Consider the following 20749-nt stretch of genomic DNA (forward strand, 5'->3'; position numbering starts at 1 on the left):
GCAGAGAAAGTTGTGTATCTGAAATTGTGAAAGACAGTTTCAGTTGTCAGCTATTTTGAAGAAAAAGTTGAGGCCAGAAAATAAAGAAAACAAGCATCAGCAGTTGTTATCAGAAATGTTTGTGTGTGATTTTTTCATCCCCTCTCATGGGTCGTGAATGTTGACAGTGGCCATAATACAGAAGTTTTACAGGAGTTTTATCAGAACCTTTACTGATGCTGAAAATTTATTTCCGGAGTTGTTGTCTAGATCCATTGTAGTGCTTGAGTCATTAAATTCTCTAATCTGGCAGTACGTGTGTGAAATTAAATTAACAGGACTTCAAAATGCACTTTAACTTAGGGCTAGGAGTGAATTAGGTCCTGTGTTCTGGGCACAGCAGACTTGAATGGCTCCTTTGAAGGAATCCTACCCTCGAGGGCTGAGCAACTTCATGCTCATTAAAAGTAAGAATCATAACTTGACCTTTGGCAATAGATTCTGTACCCGTTTGTGCTTTAGACGTAGCAAATAAATGCAGTGCTTTAGGTGCTGGTGCAATTCTTAGAGAGTAATGAAAGAAAAACTTGTCTCCTTCTGTGTAAAGACATTTTCACTCCCACTCTCGCTACTAGTATGCATTCAACTGCACTGGCGTAGAAAAGAGTGGCATCACCATGGTCAGTGAGACCTTAGGGACCGTTGTTGTTTTAACTAGTGCGACTGAAACATGCTCTGAACAAGGTGAGAGGACAGTAGTCTGGAAACCTCTCATAGCTGCCCCTTTCTCAGCAACGGAATTGCTAGTGGGAAATGTGACCGACATGACTTGGTGTGTTGGCAGCCTTTACGGTCCTGGATGGCTGCAGGCAGCTCTAATTATTTGTTAAAGTCTGCTGATAGCACAGCAGGTAGTGTCCCATAACGGTGCCGCTCAAGTTCACAATTTGCTTCCTGCTCAAAGGTGAGAGAAGGGCTGTTGAATAAGAGCTGTAGGATTATCGGAGGTATCGAGAGGAGCTGCTGCCTAGAGGGGATGACAGTTTGTTTTGTAAAGTCGTTTTTGTTTGAAAGCGCATTCGAGCAACCATTTCTTTATTAGCTTCACGATATATTTGAAGCTATATCTGCTTCTCGGGTGGAAAATGGCTATAAAGTAATCTCAAGATATTTGCCAAACCTTTGTGGCTTTTTCCCCTTCTCTCTTTGTCCTCTTTTCATCTTCCAAATTGCATTTTCTGGGAATTAAATAATAATGGGCCTGTTTTGTCAAAACTCCTTAGCTGCTGCAGTATTAAGCCCAAAGAGAGTGTGGGAGTTTTCTAGCAATACATTGAATTTCTGGTTTGATAATTCTTGGGAACAAAAGTATGATTTCAGTTGCTCAAATCCCAGCTGCCATATTTTCAGGTAATTACTGGGAAAAAATATTATCTTACTGTATGGGAAATGGTGACTGAATGTACCCTAATTTTCAAGTACAAGTAAGTTTAGAGAATGCCTCGTATAATATGGATATCTGTTGCTCTTATACAATGGTTAGATAAGTTATATAACAGTCTTTGAGGCACTATTTCATCTCCCTCATCAATTTGTGATAAAGTTTGGGAGCTTTTATTCTGTTTGAATATTATAATTGAATTTTCACAGTTACATCTTTACTTTATTTCCTTCCCCTTTGTTTCTGCTTTTTTTTCCTCTTTTCAATTCTGTTACATCTATACAGTCATTATAGAAACAGAATTTATGGTATTTTTTAGTGTCTCTACACCATGTTGTGTATAATACCGTAAACACAGTAACAAAAAGTCAGATGGTATTTTTAGGGAAGTGTTGCATTACAAATTACTGCAGACATTAAATAGTAACGTTGTCATGTACCTCTGATCTTGACAGATACTTGGTCATAATTGTAGCCTGTCTGTAAAGATTTTGTATCTCATACTTAAGAAATAAAACATGAAATTATCACATAATAGTCAGGGCATGTAAAATTGTTTTGTATATTTTAACACTGAACACTGTTAATAATTTTTAACATAGACTTTGGTGCTTACCAGTTTATAAATATTTTCTAATTCTGATGAGGATTAACTATATAATAATTTTTACATTCTTGCAAAAATAGAAAAATAAAAAAGATATTAATTCTGATTTGGGGAGTGGGGCAGGATTCAGATTTAGGTTACTTTCCTGGTTCTTTTGCAGGTGACTTCTGACTTTAGGTATACTGCTTAGCCTTCCATCCTCCCAAAGGCTTAGGTAAGCAGCCCCAAACCTTAGTTCTCTCCTGTCACTGGCAGTGCCCTCCGTAGTTGGTGGCAGAGACATGCTCTGCCTTATTGTCACTTTAAGGTCCTACAGATTTTGCATTTAGCAGTGTCTAAGCGCCACAGCTTCTATTAGGAGGAAAAGGATTTCTTTTAATAATTAAAAAGGGTCGTGTTTCCTCTCCTGGTGCTGATTTGAAGGAACAGGGAATTGTGCTGAACTCTGTCGTTGGCGAGGGAGGGTTGCAGTCAGACAAGCCCGGCTGGCAGCAGCTGAGTCGCGTAAAGGGTTTCTGCTGCCAGCTGCTTGTCCTAGCCTTCCCACCGCGTGTGCCAGCTAACTGCCCAGGTAGCTGCTCCCTAACCTGGCCTGTCCAGATAGTCCCCATTCCCTCACGCATTTCCGATAACAAAGCCTTTTTAGCCTGTCATTTTGACATCGGGGGCTAGGAAATGAGTGTGTGGTTGTGATGCTGAGGGGTGATGTTCCCCTCCCCCCAGTGACGAGCAGCTGGGAGCAATAACCTCTTCACCCCACTCAGATGCATCCAGGGCAACGCATCTGACGATGGCCTTAGGCAGTCAGAGCTTTCTTACAACTCAAGAGCCTCAAGGGATTTTGGCCAGTCTCATTTGTGGGTAGCGAATGGCCTGGAGATGCAATATATTCACTGAGAGTAAGATAAGATAATGCTAAGCTATTCAGTAGCAGAATTAAAGAAGCTCTTGCAGTTTTGCTAGTGAAAACTTGGATCTCTGCGAGTTCTCAGGCACTTAAGGTAGGGGTTTTTTGGGGTACCATTCCTGCACTGAGGCACAGAAATTCCCATTGTAAGCATATACAAGTTTTTATAGCTCTTGCCTGAGTCCCAGTCCTACCAGGTGTATAGGCAGATGATTTAACTGTGTAGGTGAGGTATATACTTCTAAGCAGACTATGCCATGGCTCATTTTCCCCTTCTTCATTACAATTTGAAGTATGTTGCATGCTCATCAGGCAACAGAAATAATCTGCATAAATATTCTGACTAGAACTAAAGAAAAAACAGCTTTAATGTTTCAGGAGGAATATTCCCATTCCAAATCAGGACAAAATAAAGTCCTCAAAATTTTCATGACTCGTAATACAAAAAACCCCAGTTTCATTCTGATTCATTGGAAACATTTCCCAAAGATAATTTTGAAATGCTTTGTTTAGATTTAAACTATATAAAATAACTTCTAATGATGGTTAGATTACATTTGGAATCAATATATTTTAAATGGGCAGATAGGAATATTTCTGAGATATTTCAAACTGATCACAGAGGAAATGCTTCGGAGTGCACAGCTTTGTAGTGTCTCCAGAAAGCTTTACAAGTGAAGTGTCTCCTCCAAAATTAAGGAGCCTTTAAGTATAGTGTTCAGGACTTTTACATCCCTTTTGCAAAGAGGGGTTTGGTGCAAAAACCAAGATAGGAGTATTACAATGCCACAGACATTTTTTAAGTATAATGGCATTTCAAAATACGTGCTGTCCACAGCTACAGATTTACAAAATACTGTTTCAGAATATGTGATGTTGGGTTGATTGGCACAGAAATGGATGCATACTCTGAGGAAAAGAAAAAAAAAAAACCCAAACCCCAAGATGTTTAATGTTGTTGCATAATTGAAACTTGATAATTGGGTTTCCTCCTTCCCTCCCTCCACTTTGCTCCCCCATTTCTTTTTATTCTGTTATCTTAAGTGCTCTAAATGCAGTGGCATAAAATTATACTAAATGGAGCTAAAGTAAAATGTCTGTTCTTAAAGCATGTGACATAGTTTTAGCATCAATTCTCACATCTTTCCTTTGGACTTTATTGAAGCAAAAAGCAATCCCTTCTTACCTGGCTGTTGCAGATTACCTTTAACAAGGTGGTATTATGTGAGAGGTGTACACTTGCATGTTGCCTTCAGAAACCACGCCTAAATGCTGAGGTGGAGAAGAGGATTCTGATCCATTCATGTCATATACTTGTCAGCTAGAGTGTCTCCCTTTGTAATACTTAAATCTGTGCTTAGAGAAGTCACACTAGACTGAGTTCCAAAGGCTGAAGCAAAATTTCTGTTGGTGTTTGCATCCATGTAGAGAATCATTTTGATATTTTGTGGGGGAATTATAAATTGGAGGATAACATTGCATAATTTCCTTCTGTGTATCAAAACATGCATGTTTAAAAACAAAAGTGTTTTCCATACTTTCAGATAAAACACGTCAGACTATTTATTTAAATTCTGTTTTACTGAAGGAAGAAGAAAAGAGTGGGGAAAAGATGAAAAGGTATTTCTTTCCACCAAAGCTACTCTCCCCTCTGAAGAGAGGGTACTAGGGCAATTTCATATTCAAGCTTTTAGTGGTGCCCATCAGCACATGTTATCGTTTACTGAGGCTGCAGTAACAGTCACCTTATCCAATATTGGTATTGTCTGACAGGGTTATGGTATGGCTGCAGGCCGCTGGCTTGTTGTGGCTTTGGGGAGCGGTCCTAGCATAGTGGCATCAGCCTGAATTGCTGTGCACCTGAGCTGCTGAGTGGAGCTGCAGGAACCGGTGTCAGACTGAGTTGAGGCTGAAACTGGTCCAGACTGACTGACTTTTTTTTTTTTTTTTTTTTCCCCCCACTTGCACAATATTGTTCAGTATTGAAAATAATGATGTTACAGGTAGATAAATGTAAACTATGTTATTTTTTCTAAAAGTATAGGCTGCGTGCTTTGTTTTAATACCTGGCTTTTTTGTCAACTGTGTTAAAGAGGAAGTTGTTTTTCAGTTTAACAAGACACGTCTCTGCCTTTTCCACTCAAGGCTGTAGGCAGAGCTGATTGAACTGGGGTAACTTAGCTAACCTGAACCTTTGTTTTCAGTTTTGGTAACTGCCATAAAGATCTTCAAATCTGTGTTGTTAGAAGCTAGTGTGGTAACTATGTTGCATTAAAAAGAAAAAAGAGAAAAAAGAAAAGGAAGCAGGCCTATCTGGACCTGCGTCTATGTCTCTTTAATTTAACCAAACCCCTGTCTATATGGCTTATTGCTTCTGGGATTTTAATGACAATGAAATGGTTGTGTCTAACAGTATTTTTCTCATGCATGTAAGTTTTTTCTAAATTTAAAAAAAATTATTTTTCAGACTGTAGGCTGTACTTATTTGTCAGAGAAAAGTAAAGAAAGCAATGAGCTTCGCAGCAAAGCCAAAACTGTCAGAATGAAGGGTTACAGACCAAGGCTACTGATTTAAATCTGGAATAATTACCACTGCTTTCAAAATACAAAATCCTTAAAATGCACTATACCTTTTCACAAGAGCAGTGATTGAGAGTTTTCCCTAGTGCTGCACATGGTTTGCGACTCCTTGCAAATCCAGATCTTTGGCACATGGCTTGCAGGAAGTATGTGGAAAGTTCATAATGCCCAGCTTTAAAACAGGCAGGGGTGGTGGGCTTGGGGAGGGGGAGACAGGAGGGGTTTTCTTTTGTGTTGCAATTTCTTATTATTTTTTTTTAAATGCATTGACAAAGAGGAAGGAAAAAGAATGTAAGCAGCACATCTGCAAATGGCTACAGCCTTGTGTAACCCACTGAATTAAATGGTGTTCCCTACAGGCACACAGATCTGCCCACATGGAAGAAAATGTGGGATCGAGCCACAGTTAGAAGACTTAGAGTATTAGTTATATTAATGAAAATCAACACAGAAACAAACCAAGTTAAAATTATGCTGTTTGTGATTTTTTTTTTTTTACATTTTTGTTCACTGTATTTTTTTCATTTTCTTTGTGCTTCACACCCACATCCCCCAGGACTCCTTTTTCCTTTTTTTAAGTTAGAAAAAGCTGTTATCCGGTCTTGTGAACAAAGCTACACTTACCTGGTTAGAAGAAGATAATCTGTGTGAGCTCAAACGGGATCTCTGAGCATGTGAGCTAAGGTGAAGCAGGTAGGCTTATGTATGAAAACAGAAATCAAACTCATGATTTCTGAGAGCAATATAGTTTTACTCTGATTATCCAATATTTTTACCCTGATTATTGTGTTAAGAAATTTTGTTAACAGTTGAGCTGCTGACTGGAATATGGGATGTGTTTATATATAAAATGGGACCTCAAGTCTGTCTGCGGAACAGAGGAAGAATTATTTTGCTTGTGACTGAGGCAGTACTGCTTTTGAGGCTGCTTCTTTCCAGTCTTTTTCCTAGTTTCGTGCCTGACTTATAGTTTGGAAAGTTTGTTTGGTTTTTTTTCAGTTGGACTTTTTTTTAAGAATAATTTGTTAAACCTTTGAAGAACTTATGTTGGCTTCTGTTGAATGGACTGTAAACGTCTAAAACACAAAGTATTTTCAGACTATACTCTACCTAAGATGGTCAATCCAAACTAACGAGGCCTTGAAAGTCAACTGTCGTTTTCTGGCTTGCTGGACTAAGGGAGATGAATGAGCAAAAGCAGGCAAGCTCACTTTGTAGCCTGATGAAGAAAAAGAAAGTAATCCTTTTTTTTTTTTTTTTTTTTTTTTCCCAAGCTTTGCTTTCTTGTCTGGTCATATGGTAAACCAGGATTGCTAAAAGGCTTGTGCTTCCTTTGCTTTCTCGAGTGGATAGATATCTGGCAAATAAGCGTGTGGTTTAAAAAAACCAATGCTCCATTGATATTAATGCAGCCAAAAAAATCAATGCCTAATCTTGTCAAATATACCAACTTCCAGAAGCATAATTAAAATTCAGAAATAGCAACAAGCATACCGCTTAAGTACTATACTGTTTAAGTTTGTTTCCTTTTAGTATTTTTAATGGATATCCGTATCTCCTTTAGCATTTTCCCTATTTGACGGTATGATCTAGTGTAGGAATGTGCAGAGCCAGACTCGGATGAGGTTTTTTTTTTTTCTGAGCACAGTTCCAATATAATAGTTTGTAGCCTATAAAATGTCTTTTCTGCCCAACATATCCCAGACATGTATTTTTCAAATAGGAGGTTTGCGTTTCAAATTTGTATTTGAATTTAAAAGTAGTAAGATGGAATATCTTGAAGGAGAGCAGGAATGGCTTATTTTATCCATATCTGATTGTGAAGGGGAGGAAGAAAAGCTTATTATCTAATCGGATGTATTTTTAGCAGGCTTCCATAATTGCCATGAGACCCTCAATCTAAGTACTTGTTTTAGAATGGAGATGAGCTGATGCTTTCATGTTCACTGGTTTGCTGGAACACAATTTCAGTTCACGCAGAGCTTTATGATACCCTCTCATTTAGGGGCTAGTGTCTAAACAAGGTCCAAGTCTCTAATATTATTAGTTCTTATAAGAAAATACTTGCTTATTTAATGCAATAATTGCAGTAAACTAAATAATTCCATTACTCTGGTTTGATTTTTTTTAATTAATTTTATTAATTTGTCTGTTTTATTGTAGGATTGTTACCTTAATTTAGCTAGTTTCATTTATAAATCTTGGAACACATATGTTTTGGTGCTGCTTCTTCAGATACTGCTACTGTGAGTAGATCCAAATATGTGTTTGTTTAATCCACAAAGGATTTTGTGTAGAGGTACCCAAGCTCCTGCCCAGATCAAACGTAATGCATCCATGTGAGCTCACTACAGTGCCTAAGATAATCAGAAGCAAGGCTTAATAGCCTGTGCTCAGTACTGCAGTGAGGTAGTTAAACTGATCCCAGGATGCAAGCTACTGTTTTGCACGTTTGGCATTTTGTTGAATTGTAGAAATATACTGGCTCCCTCGGATAGCTTTTTTTTCTGTTTGTGCTGCAGTCCTCTGTACTGTAGAAATGATCAGAGAAAGTTCAGACAACTGTACCCCGTTGAGAACATTGGCCTCCATTTTAATATTTAATTCAAGTACATGTAAATAACTGTGCAAAGCTTTCTTTACAGTAGTGGTCTGAAATAACTTTTTTTCATTCAGAATCTCAGCTGTGCTCTGTGCCAAAATACACTTAAAATAAAATTATTTATTTTTCTAAAGGATTAATCTTGTAAACCCAAAGTTGCCCAGGAAAGTGTTGCCTGTGGTGGCAGGGTGAAATAAGCGAAGCCCATAGCTGGGTGTGTTCATTGTGCATTCCTAATAAGAAGGTCCGTATTCACTGTCAGACTTAATTAATGTGGTTTGAGAGGTGTCTTGCAGGTTAGTTTTGAATCAGTGTTCATCTGTCAGCTACTACAATTGTCTCCTGCTTACTTGAGCTATGATACTGCTCAACCTTTTAATCAAAAGTAATCAGAAGTGTACGGTGGGTGACAGTCACTCAGGAAACCCTCCCAAGCTTTAAGTCTTCTCCACTGCTTCGGTAGAAAGTGAAACATCTTCTGCATGCTCCCTTTGGTCTCTGAGACTTTGGAGAAAGAGGCTATTGGACTCTAAATACATCAATGAATAAAACCTAAGCACTAGGAGTTACTAGTACATAGGGCTTTTTAATTTTGTGTTGGTTGGTTGGGGGTTTTTTGTTAAAGAAAATGTCACCAGATTTCACTGCAGTTCTTTACGTGGAGTAGCACCTTTTTTCTCACTGAGCTGCCTTTGTACTTTGAGCCACTGTTTCCATGTAGGTACGCGGTTGGTAACTGGACAATTGTGTCTCTGACTTCAGCAAAGATTATCAGGAGCGTGTCTCCAGGCTGAATATTGCTGAATGTCCTCCACAAGGCTTGTATCTCAGCTTCCCAACTCTGCCCGGTGGGAGATTGGCCAAAATAACTATTCTGAACCAGAAGATGTTTGCTACCTTTTCCGATAGCTAAGAATTCTTAAATGGCAAATCATCCTTTCTAAGATTTGATATGTAGTCATCTCGGGGGGGGGGGGGCGGGTATTTAGGTTTTCAATTAGAGAAAAATAGTTGTGATACAGATCTTAGGGCAAAAATACTTTCATCCAGATTTGTGTGCTTTGATCTAAAGTAAGGCACCAAAAGTAATAAAAGATTAAATGGCCACAAACTTCAGTGTCAGATTTAGTAGTCATTAAGATCTTTCAGGTATTCTGTAATTGTTAATTCAGTTCTTGGCTCATTAAAAATATATATTTGTTTAATTTGCAATTGCATTGGGACTTCAGAATTATTTTGTTAGTTGCAAAAATTCTTTGTCCTCTGTGTCGTAGCTGCCATTAAGCATTTCCAAATACAATGTTTTTTACAAAGCACAGGCAGTCTTTTAGTTAAAAGTTCTCGTTCACAAATAAGAAGTGCATCTAAAAGACCTGCATCAAAGCACTGTATGTGCTATGTGTTTCCATGTGCCTGAGAGCAGACTCCCATTTTCCTTCACTCCCACAAATCCTGGTGTGACACAGTGATATGTCATTTTTCTCTTTTTCTGAAGATTTTGCAAGTGACCTTTGTGTGGAAATACCAGGGTGAACTTACTGAGGAGTGATGTAACTGTTCATATTACTCTAGCTTTAATTAATGTCTTTACAAAGTATCTTTACTCGGAGTTCCTGTGGGTTTTTCTTTTATTGTATTCTCTAACTGTTGAGTAAATAGTTAACTGACTATTCAATGTAATCAGCTGGGTGTTTTATTCAGGTAATCATTTGATCAGTACAGTAACATAGGTATTTTAGAAGATGATGTGTTCATTATGAGACAATCTCTACAGTAAAGAGATGATCAAACAATACATTTTTTGTTGTTGGCAAACTAAAATTTTTGGTGCTGAAAAAAATGAGATGATTTACAAAAGAACTTCAAGTACAGGCATTTCTTAATACATCGTTGTTTAGAAAACCAGAGTATCTCTTGAGTGCTCTGAGCTGAAATATGAGACCTGAATTCAGAGCTAAAAATGACCATATCTGGAAGAACGTAGATGAGTATCTTAGGCTTTCAAAGCTTAAATAACTAATCCAATTTTAGTTCTGTGATTTAATAGATTCTTATAATGTAATGAACTGAACATTAGCTTGTACCCACAAAAAAAAAAAAAATCCCTTTTCTTCAGTATTTTAAGTAAATTTTAATGAGGAAGAGCTAGTGAAGGTAAAGCAGAGTCTCCTAGATTCTAACACTTTGTGATTAAAAGCAATTTCTCAGACAGTTAATGCACAGTAAGTAGAGCATGCCCATACATTTGGTATTTAAAAAAAAAAAAAAAAAGTTGTTTTCATGTTGTGATGCAGCCACAGTGTCTTGGAGATGGAAATAGTCATACATCTGCAAATAAAAAAATGTAGAGTGGAACAACAGTTGTGTAGCATAAGTTTAACTCTTAAAAGTTCAAAATTATGTGTTTGATTTGAGTGTCTTTTGTAATTTCTATAAACTTCAGGAAGCTTGTTTTTAGAGTGCCATTATTTCAAATTCCTTAATTGTTTTCAGTGCATTCTTCAAAGAAGCATATACATGGTATGATCCATGTATATACATATATGAGTATTCTCACTGATTTATGTGGTTACATACCTAAAATATTCATACCTTAATAGAAACTAAAACCAGTCTTTATTGAGTTAAGTTGCAAATGTGGACACCAGGCTGCAGAAATGATTGATGGTTTTCTTACCACATGTAATAGCCTAACAGGATTTCACAAAACCTTTGTTCACACACTTTAAAATTACCAGAATGCTTCCTTAAAGTAAAGAGCAGATATTATACTCTTAAACTGCTGCTTCAATATTTCAGAGAGATTTTTCCTAGATGTTCCTTAAAAAAAGTAGGTCTGGAATTTAAGGGACATTTTTGTGTAAATAAACACTGTAGATTGCAGTTGCATATAGACTGAAATATGTTGTTGTATTCATTTTGTTGAATAGAGTTCATTCATTGCATCATAACTTGGTTGTGGATTGTTTTAACACTTTCCAACATAGAAATTGGAAGTAAGGTTAATTATAAAATATGATTCTATTATATTTTTTTGTTTCTGTCTGGAAATTACCTGCAAGTATATTGAGAAACAGTCACAGTCAGATTTCACCATTTATTAAAAACCTCCGAAGCCTGAAGTGCTGCCTTTTCCTCTTCAGGCCCCTGCCCCTTACACCCTTATTACAAAGTTGCCACCAATTGCTTCCTTGCCCTCTAGTTCGCTGGAGTGAACTTTGCACCTCAGTGATGATGTTATACCTCCCCTATGATGTGCCTGTTATATATGTGTTTCAGTGTGGGTCGGGAGTATGGCCTTTCAGCAGATCTCCTAGCTTACCATACTGCAGTTTGTCTCATGGAGCGGTGTCAGAGCACATGCTCTGATGCCGTCTGGGCAGCGCTAAGCTGGAAAACATGCTCCAGAAGTGCTCTTCCCGTCCTCGGCTGCGCACGTGCTCCTGCCCACGGGACTATGCTGGAACTAGCCCGAAGCGAAACCCTTAAAATACAAATCACGTGGCTATCGGGTTCTCGGCAGCAGCTGCTCCACACAGCAGATCCGCTCCTGTTGGCTTTACAATGTCTAATGTAGCCGCAGTGCGTGAGCCTTGTGTCCCTGGTGGGGGACCTGCTTGCCTAGCATGGTAGGGTCCTTCTCTGATCCCATCAGTGCTGGTGACAACACAGTTGTGATCCTGGGAACGAGCATTTGAGAGGGGCACTCTAAGATGGGTACCAGGAATTCATGTCATTCATCAGAGAGGAGTATTCATGTTGTATGCTGTAATCACTGTAATTAAGGACTATAGTACTACTTTGTTGTGGGTAGTACCCGCCTCGTATTTTTTTTACCTCCCCTTTTTCTCAGGCTTGCTTATCCTCAGGAGTGAAATTACTTATGGCCAACATACTCATTCCTGTATCCCCCCAGTAATTTACTACAACTTCTCTGTTCCTTGTTACCCTTTGATTGGCCTCTCCATGTAGTCGTGTAGCACGTAACACAAGATGGATTGTATGGCATTCTCTGCTGGGGAAAATCAACACATAGAGCAGGCTTACTGCCAAGATGCTCATAATTAAACTGTTGCTATGGACAGGATTACATCAGGGTTTCTATCAATCATTTGCTGCAGTTTTGTGCCTATCAGTACTTGGATTTTTTTTAGGTTTTAGTTTTTATCTTCCTTCTACTTACCTTAGTTTTCAATTGAAGTGTTGCAGCACATAAAGAGAGGTGTATAAATAAAAATAATTATTGGAAGACATAGGGAAAGAAAGAGAAGCCAATTCTGTCATTCTGACTGTGAAGCCAATATCTTTGTGAGGTGTTTGCATTTATTCAGCTAATAGAAGTGGCCAGATGCAGTCATTCCCATTCAGCGCTCATTTTTGTGACCAGACTGCTGCAAAACTACCATGATGTGGTAAGAGTCTGTGCAGCCAGAGTGTTACCAGTGTGCATTAAAATGTTGCAAATGCAGTAGAACAGCAGGTGTAATAGAAAAACAGCAGCAAAGCAGTTAAACCTTTAATTATTTTTTTGTCCCCCATCCCTTCTGATTCACGTGCAGTAAGTTGTGAGATGGACTAATGACAGTATAGTGTGAAGTACACTGACGTATTGGAACAGAGCTTGCTTGCCCGAATACGATGGCTGTCCTTCACCTGCTACCATATCATTGTTACTCTTATCCCCTATTACAATGATCTTCATCGAGTAATTCCTTTTCGTAGTGCTTAAAATGTTTCATAGCTAACTAGTGTGCAGTGGATTTAATGTAGAGAGGTCCAGGATTACAGCACAAATAAGTTAGTCTGAGGGGTAACAAATGATATCAAGTGCAGCTGAGATCACTGTAACGAGATGAACAGTGTGGTGTCACAAAATTGTCTCCCAGTTGACAAAATAATCCATATTTTATAGATTGCCATAAAAATTGAAGGATGGAGTCAATTATAGCCAATTATGATGCTACATTTACTGGAGGAGTTTTCATATCCTTCAGGGAGGAATAAGGAAATGTCCAAGTCAGAAAAAGCTTTTGCATTTGCTTCCTTGTTTTATCTGAATGCAGGGTTTTTTTCCTATTTCTTCAGGTGAGAACTGCATATGAAAGCTGGGACCAAATTATCTTTAGGAAAAAGATTTTTTTTTCCTTTTTTTTATGTTCTTTCATGTTTCTTCATGTTGAGCATAAAATTATGGTAGATAATGTGGCAAATAGAACAAGAAAGTCAAACATCAGCACCCCTCAGTTACCGTTGGGTTTACTCCAATGGAATTGTAAATGCAGCCTGGTGATGGCAAAACCTGCTTAGACAATGCATGCTGACATCTTGAATTTGACTTGCTCCTTTTCGAAAAAGGAGCCTTCATGTCACTAAAGAGATACCTAGTAGATACTGCATATTTCTGAATTTAGTCTATTCAAGTGAAAATAAAGGAATGAGAGCATGGAACAGTTTGCTGTGACCCACAGTTGCTTTTCGGTGAATAGATGTAAAATGGGATACAAAAGCAGTGTATTGAAGATGAGCAGATGGATACCCATATTCTTAAGGTATCTGGTCATAGTCTTGGTGGCTTAGAGGCAAGCATTCATTTAATGACATAGTACTCTGTCATTTAGATTATCTCCCTCCTCCCATTTTGATTCTCAGGTAGCGTACTGGGGAGCTGTGCTCATGCTGTAGGACTGACTGTGAGTAGTTTCCCTTCCCTAGCAAAGTATGCTGTTGGTAATTAATTAAAGATTCAGATATATAGATAAAGGTGTATTCAGAGACAAAAGCCAACAGTAAACAAGTTGTTTGAGTAATGTTTCAAAGTGTTATCCTCCTGTGTTCAGGATTTCAATTCACCAGCCATCTTCAGAGGGTGACCTAGTACATGTACCTGTGACAAAAGCTACTTATAACAATTCAGATCATGCTTTCTGCTTTATGAAATGGGATTGCAAAAATCCTCTCAAAAATGACATCTGAAATAGCATTAAAACACAATTTCCCTTTGATAAGGTTTTAACGCACTCATATGAAAAGCGACACTGCTTTGAGTGGCTCTGTGTCAGCATTATGTGATGTGTTGCACATAAGTGACATTAATCCATTAAGGGTGTGAGGATCACTTATTTTTCTCGTGAGGTCATTAAATACCTTTATTGATTTCTGTTCAATCAGTTGCATTCTGCTGGAATACAGCGATCTCTAGACATGCTAATAGTGCTGTTTCTAATAATGTTCATAGACCATAGTTTTAAAGACAGATATTACATTCAAAATAAATTATCATGCCTAAGTGAAACACAAAGAAGCTTAGGGAAGCAATAATATTATGCTGTTTGCAAAATACCTAAATCTCCTTTAGTGCAAAAGATGATTTTGTGACACAGATGTTCTAAAAATCAATAATTACCCATCTTCGGTACGTTTGTTGCTTTTTCTAATTGTACAAAATTAATTTTTATATTTGGACTACTTCTGTTACATCATGATAAAGCTTTTTTTAAAAATCAAATGCAAGCCTGGAAACCCTGTCATAGTAAATATAAAATTTGTAGTACTAGTATTTATGCTGAAGACTGTTTAAACTTTGGCTCGTAACAAATGCTGTACATTGAACTGGTGGGTACTTACTATATTACTAGATTATTTTTTCATTTCAAGCAATGTTGTATATATGAAATGCTAGTGGATCAAATGCCAATAAGAGTACCTTTCTTCTTCATGATGAACAGATCTCCTAGGAGGAAGTACGTAAGACTCAATTAAACATAACAGGTGCATTTTAGCTCTGTATGAACGGATGCGCACTAGACGAAAAAAAAAGGGAAAAAAGGCATGTTCTGCCCTCCCTACTTTGATGCCATCCCAATGACTTTATCTTGACAGTTAGCCTGAGCTTGTTTCCTTACCTAAAAGATAACTTCAATTTTATTTTCTATTTTTCCTACTTAAAAGGAAATGAAGCTTCAGATGAGTTTAAAATCTGACGGAAGAGTTGTGATAGTCCAGATCAGTTGCAATAATCTGATATTGTAGTTGTTGTTTTTTACCTCGCCTCTTCTAGCTTTTTTCCCTTTGGACGCAAATGGTTTATCACAGTAAATTCCCAGTTTTGCCCTGGACGTAGCAAAAGCAGACTGGTACATTTATCTCTGCAGCTAAAACACGAAGTTTTCACTTCCAGGCAGGGAATCACATCCTGCTGAGGAATTACTGTTTGTATTGTGGGTTTCTTCGCTAGGACCCTTAAGGGACTCTGACAGGTCTTGTCAAATAACGTTGGTCATCCTTGTCTCAGACACCAAATGATCCCAAGTAGTGGCAAGTTTATTGCATTGTCTCTGGAGAAGCTGTTGTTCACTCAGCGTTTTCTTCATAGGCTGCCTGCCTGATTTTGTTGAAGGAAACCTGAGCAAGGCTGTGTTATTAATGAATTATGACAGGCCTTTTGCCTATCAGGCAGAGAGGTTCCTGCTATCTCCTTTTAAGAGAAAAACTTAATGGAAGATGCTCAGCTGGGCAAGCTCTCTGATGATACTCCTTAAGTGCTCATCCCAGGCTGATGTGAATACGCAGAGAGCCGTGAAGCTGCAAGTGGCAGCGTTTAATACCGTCTCCCTCATAATGCCTGAATAATTTTCCGGAGAGCGATCGCCACTGCTGTGAACGTGGTTATTTGTTTATTTTTCACCTTGATCTTGGCAGATTGCTGATCTAGCTAATCTGCTGCGTGCGTGGGGCCAGCAGCGGGGGGGACACAACGATGTTTCCCTGCTCACAGCGCTAGCTCTCTCCTGAACATGACAAGATCGGCAGCCAGAGCTTGAGGCAGGCTCCCAAAGCCTGGCAGAGTTACGTGGGCTGGCTCCCAGGTCTGCTCCGCAAGGGGAGCTGAGCGATGCTGGCGGAGGATGGGAAGGAGGTGATGAGGGAGCCGGCTTATGTTTTTCTTAATGGATGTTTGTGAGCAGGAAGGAGATGGCATGGGCTGTCGGGGTGAGTTATGGAGCACGTTTTGCAGTCTCCCTCCGGTTGGGTGGCTCATTATGTTAAACAGTGCAGCTTTTAAAGTGCCGTAGCTCTCCTTTTATGTGCCTTGGCCTTCATTTGCTGAAATGCTTTGAGTTCACGGCACTCAAGTAATTTTGGAAACGGGATGTAATTACAAAGGTTTCTTATGCTTACCAACAGCTTTTTTGAACCAGTGTAATTATCATTACTTGCGGATACTGTAAATTGAATATCCCCTCCCTAATTACATTAAACTCAAGGGCTGGCTGCTTAAACAGCCAAATAAGAAAAGTTCATCCTTTACTATAAATAGAAAAATTGTTCTTTTAGTTCTGCTGACCTTTAAAGTGAAGTGCTTTACGCAATGTCGTCAGGTGTACGTTATAAAGATAGCTTGTAATTAGATCTGTAATGAAGAGCTCAGTTAGAATGGCTTTCTGAAAAACTTCATTTATTCAGCGTTTTCTAACTGCATGACAGAATTAAAGTTTCAGGGTGCATCAGGACTTCTAAAGGGGCTGGCTGCTGTTTCGCACTTCACCTGCTCTGCACCAGTGATTTGTAGCTGCCCAGTGCTACTGCCAGTGCTCAAAGGCAGCTGCTGTAGCTGCAGCAACTTAGCCCTGCCTGTTGAAAACAGCACAGCATCAAGGGAACAATTTATCCAGTGGGCCAAGGGTTTCTGTGATTAATTAATGTTTCTTCTCTCACTTCAGGAGACAGATAATGACTTAATTTGTAGTGAACTGCAGAATAAAGAGAGGGAAGAATCGGCTCACCTGATTTTTTGGTTTTCTCCGGTCAACGAAAGTAACTGTAGTTGTGCTGAAATGCAAGTCGTCTCGTCCGATAGAAAGATGCAGAGCTTTCGTTAGTGAGTTGATGTGCCTGCCTTGTGTCTGTAACAGCTTCACCAATTCTGTGCATTGCTTTAAGAACACTGAAGGCATTTCTCTGAGAAGTTTGATTGACTTCCACTTACTTGCGGTGACTGAAATTTTTAGTGCATTGCTACCAGCTAATATTTACTTTGCTTTCTTCATTCTACTTTAATTAAAATCATGCCGTTTATTCCCTGTAGAAGCTTTTTTGTTAGTCAGGACTACTTATTTTCCCAGAGCGCTTCCTGCTGAGTGTCCTTCATGACCTGTCATAAAAACGTGCTTGGACAGGACAAATTGAAAAGTGTGTCTTCAAAAAAGAAAGAAACTTCAATTACAGTTCAGTGGTAGAGAATTACGGCTATAGGAAGAGAATAGGAAAAAAAAAACTTATTACATAATGGAATATTATAACATTGGAATTGAAAAAACTCCTAAGTGATTTTTAATGACACATAAGGCTAGAACAGTGGCAAAAAATAATTTGCAACTTGGTCTATTTTTGAACATGTGTTATTAGTCCGTCCACACTCTCCTGTAGGAACTCTGAGCTAACAGTTTAAACTAATGAAATACACTGCATAGTTTTATTTCTTGTTGAAAAACACTTATGCTCATATTTGATACATTTATGAGTTTAAAGAATAATTATTCATCACAATTCTGGTTTTTCTTCCAAAATACTTCCTACCTTTCTGTATTTATTGTACAATAGGCAAAGCTACTTTATAGATTGTTTATAGATTGTGGTGGTAGTGTATTTCTCTTACACACATGCGTGTGCATATATGAAGTGAATAGACAGTATTTTATGCAAGGAATTAAGTAGAGAGTACACTATGTGTAGCCACTATTGATAGACAAATTCTGTGTCTGATATTTAACAATCCAAATGAAAACCAGAACAGTCTCATGGCCCATGCAATTAGACAAAGATACGAGTAGTATCAGTCCGTTAGGAGACAAGCAAATCCTTTCTCATAAAAGTAAGAAGGAGATGTTTTAGTAGAGTTGTGTAGACATTAGCTAGAAATATGAAGGCCTAGACTTAATTTAGTTGTTCCCTGTTAGAGAACCTCAGTGGGTAAAAATATTGGTGTGTTGTTCAAGCACCGAAGAGTCTGATTACAGTGGCACCTTGAGCAGGCTAGCCAATAGGAAAGAAAACAAGGACAAGAGAGCAGTGAGAAAGGCAAGACTTTGAGATTTTTAGATTCATTTGTTTCTACTCACCCTTTTGCGGGCATTTGTGCTTACCCTTAAGACTTAAAATCTTTAGTCACTTCAAAATAGCACAGCAAAGCTGGCTGGCTGGCTGTATACTGCTAGAGTGAAGGCAAATCTTCAAACTTGTCTTTTCCCAGCTATTTCAAATACTAGTAAAGCTTGTGCATTTAGCATTTAGCAATAGCTATTGATACACAGTAATGCTTTTTAATAGAGCTCATTGATGGTATGTAATTTGTCAACCTCTTTTTTGAATGGTTTATCAGCAAGTATCTAGAAGGTGCTGTCTCCTTGAATTTTGGATACAGTCTCAGGGAAAACTGTTATGAAACTGAGATGCAGACAGTGTTAAAACTGCTGTCTCTGTCCCCCTAATTATATGTCACTCTTCTGCATTAAGCTTCTTTCTGTTTTGCTCCTACCTTTGTAAAAGTAAACACAAAATACTCAGTGATGAAGCATGTCCCCTAAACTCCTCCCTACTGGAAGCAGAGACAGTGTATGAACTGGGTGGCATTACAAAGTGGCATAATTGTGTTCTGGTTTTGTTTCCTGTTCAGTTCCTAACAATACCTAATATTTGGGCTGCTTTCTTTTGGCAGCTGAGCACTGAGCTGACATTTTGATAGCACTATTTATTGTAACCCCAAGGTCTTGCTCCTGAGCGGTGATGTTCAGCTCAGAGCCCATCACTGCACATGTGAAGTTAAGGTTATGTTTTCCTGTGTGCATCACTCTACACTTATCCACACTGAATTTAATTTACCATTTCATTGTCTAGTCACTCAATTTCATAAGATCCTGTGATTCTTCACTGACTGCCCTCAACCTTACTGCCCTGCCTAAGTTTGTATCATCTGCAAACTTGGTTGCTTCAGTGCTCAGCCACCTTTCCAGGTCAATTACAGGTATGGAAAGAGGAGCAGGTCTCAGTGCAGATCCCTGTGGGACTCCACTGGTAGGCTTCCTCCACTATGCAGGCCTGACCATTTACCACTAATTTCTGGTTATGTCTTTTAATCAGTTACTTTGCTGTGCAGAGACCTCTATTTTGCCATGGGGGCTTAGTTTCTTTAAAAGCTTTGGTGAAATACATGTTAAAAGCCTTTTGGAAATCCATGTAGACTGCGTTGACTGGATCACTGGTTTCACATGGGTGTTTGAGCTATTCAAAGAATTGGGTTAATTTTGTAAGACAGGACTTCGTTTTATGAAAACTGAAATTTGACTCAGACATGTGCCTACTTAGTCTATTTGTTATTATAGTTTCTATTAACTTAACTAGCATATAGACATCAGGCTTGCAGATTGCCATTCCCTGGAGCTTTTCTGGAACCTGTGTTAGAAGTTGGCAGCACATTAGCCATATTGGAGACCTCAAGTAGCAAGGCACTGGGGAGAGGGATGACACATCGTCATTAGTAATTCAGCTATTCTACCTTTGAATTTTCACTCTTGGATGAATGCTGTCTGGTGCCAGCCATTTGTTACTTCATACAGAGAAAGGACTGGGGTTTTTTTGTTATACACTTCTGTAACACCCAGCACAACAGAGTTCCTTGTACCCACCAACATAATAATAGTCATAAATTAAAATAAGATCAGGTGTTAAAAACTGGATTGAAAAAATGCAACTCTTGCTTCTATCATTATCTGCAAGTTTTAGTAATACACTATTCTGTTCTGTTTTGTTTGATTTTGTATATTTTCATTTCCTTTATTGGTGTTTGAGAGAGTAATGCAAACAGCTGAAGAAAGGGCAAGATTTCATTTACAGAGAATGAGACTTTAAAAATCCTGAAAATACATAGAGTGGTTCAGTTATTTAAATCTGGGATGTTATTTGAAACCATGGTACTCTAGAAAAAGTCAGATGGAAGCAGTATTTTTAATTTGAGTTTCCTTTTAATAAAAACATATATGGCCTCCATCAGTAATTATCAGTCTTAAATTACATCAGTCAAATTTTAGCTCGTGGATAACAAATGTGTACCAGTGCCATGCCTGGTTTCTGAGTGAAGCTTTTGTGATGCTTCAATTTGGGGGAATATTCCTTTGGCATTCCTCATTACACATCTCTTGTGCAAAGCTGAGCAAAGTTAAGAGTTGTGTTTTTAAAAAAAAAAAAAACAAAAAACTGAAGGAGAAGTTTGGGGTCACAATCTGCCATTTCTTTGGACAAAGCTGTGTTGATGTTTGTATTGTATATTCAGATTTTATGGATTCAGAACTAGTTTTTAGTCACACTGGGCTTAAATTTTGAATCCTTCAGGTTTTTGAGCTTTTTTAACTCCCTGATGTGGGGTTCCCACCCCCCAAAGCAAAAGGACGTTGAGTGATATGCTTGACAGCAGGTCCTTTTGCTGCTTGGAAGCAAAAAGCAATAAGGCTCCTCAGGTGTCTGCAAAAACATAGCCACAATTTTACTGCAAAGCTCAGCTGAAGAAAGCTCCCTCCCACTCGGGGTGGAGGCAGAGCAAAAGACTGTCTGTTCTTGTGTTTTTATCTTAAGGAAATGGGC

At 38.5% G+C, this 20749-nt stretch overlaps 1 protein-coding gene across 17 annotated transcripts in view; it reads left to right on the forward strand.

The window, feature by feature from the left end:
* Window positions 1–20749, forward strand: part of TENM3 (teneurin transmembrane protein 3) — a 641819-nt gene that overhangs the window by 420378 nt on the left and 200692 nt on the right. Inside the window, exon 1 of one of the 17 annotated variants that reach the window (XM_052779638.1) lies at window positions 15874–16105. The exons of the other annotated variants lie outside the window; for them this stretch is intronic. Within the exon in view, the coding sequence (XP_052635598.1) occupies window positions 16051–16105 (55 nt within the window). The 5' untranslated portion in view covers window positions 15874–16050. Of the gene's footprint in view, window positions 1–15873; window positions 16106–20749 lie in introns of those variants that run through there. 17 annotated transcript variants of the gene reach the window in all.

This window comes from Harpia harpyja, chromosome 2 (genome assembly GCF_026419915.1).
Source record: "Harpia harpyja isolate bHarHar1 chromosome 2, bHarHar1 primary haplotype, whole genome shotgun sequence".
Classification (NCBI taxonomy): domain Eukaryota; kingdom Metazoa; phylum Chordata; class Aves; order Accipitriformes; family Accipitridae; genus Harpia; species Harpia harpyja.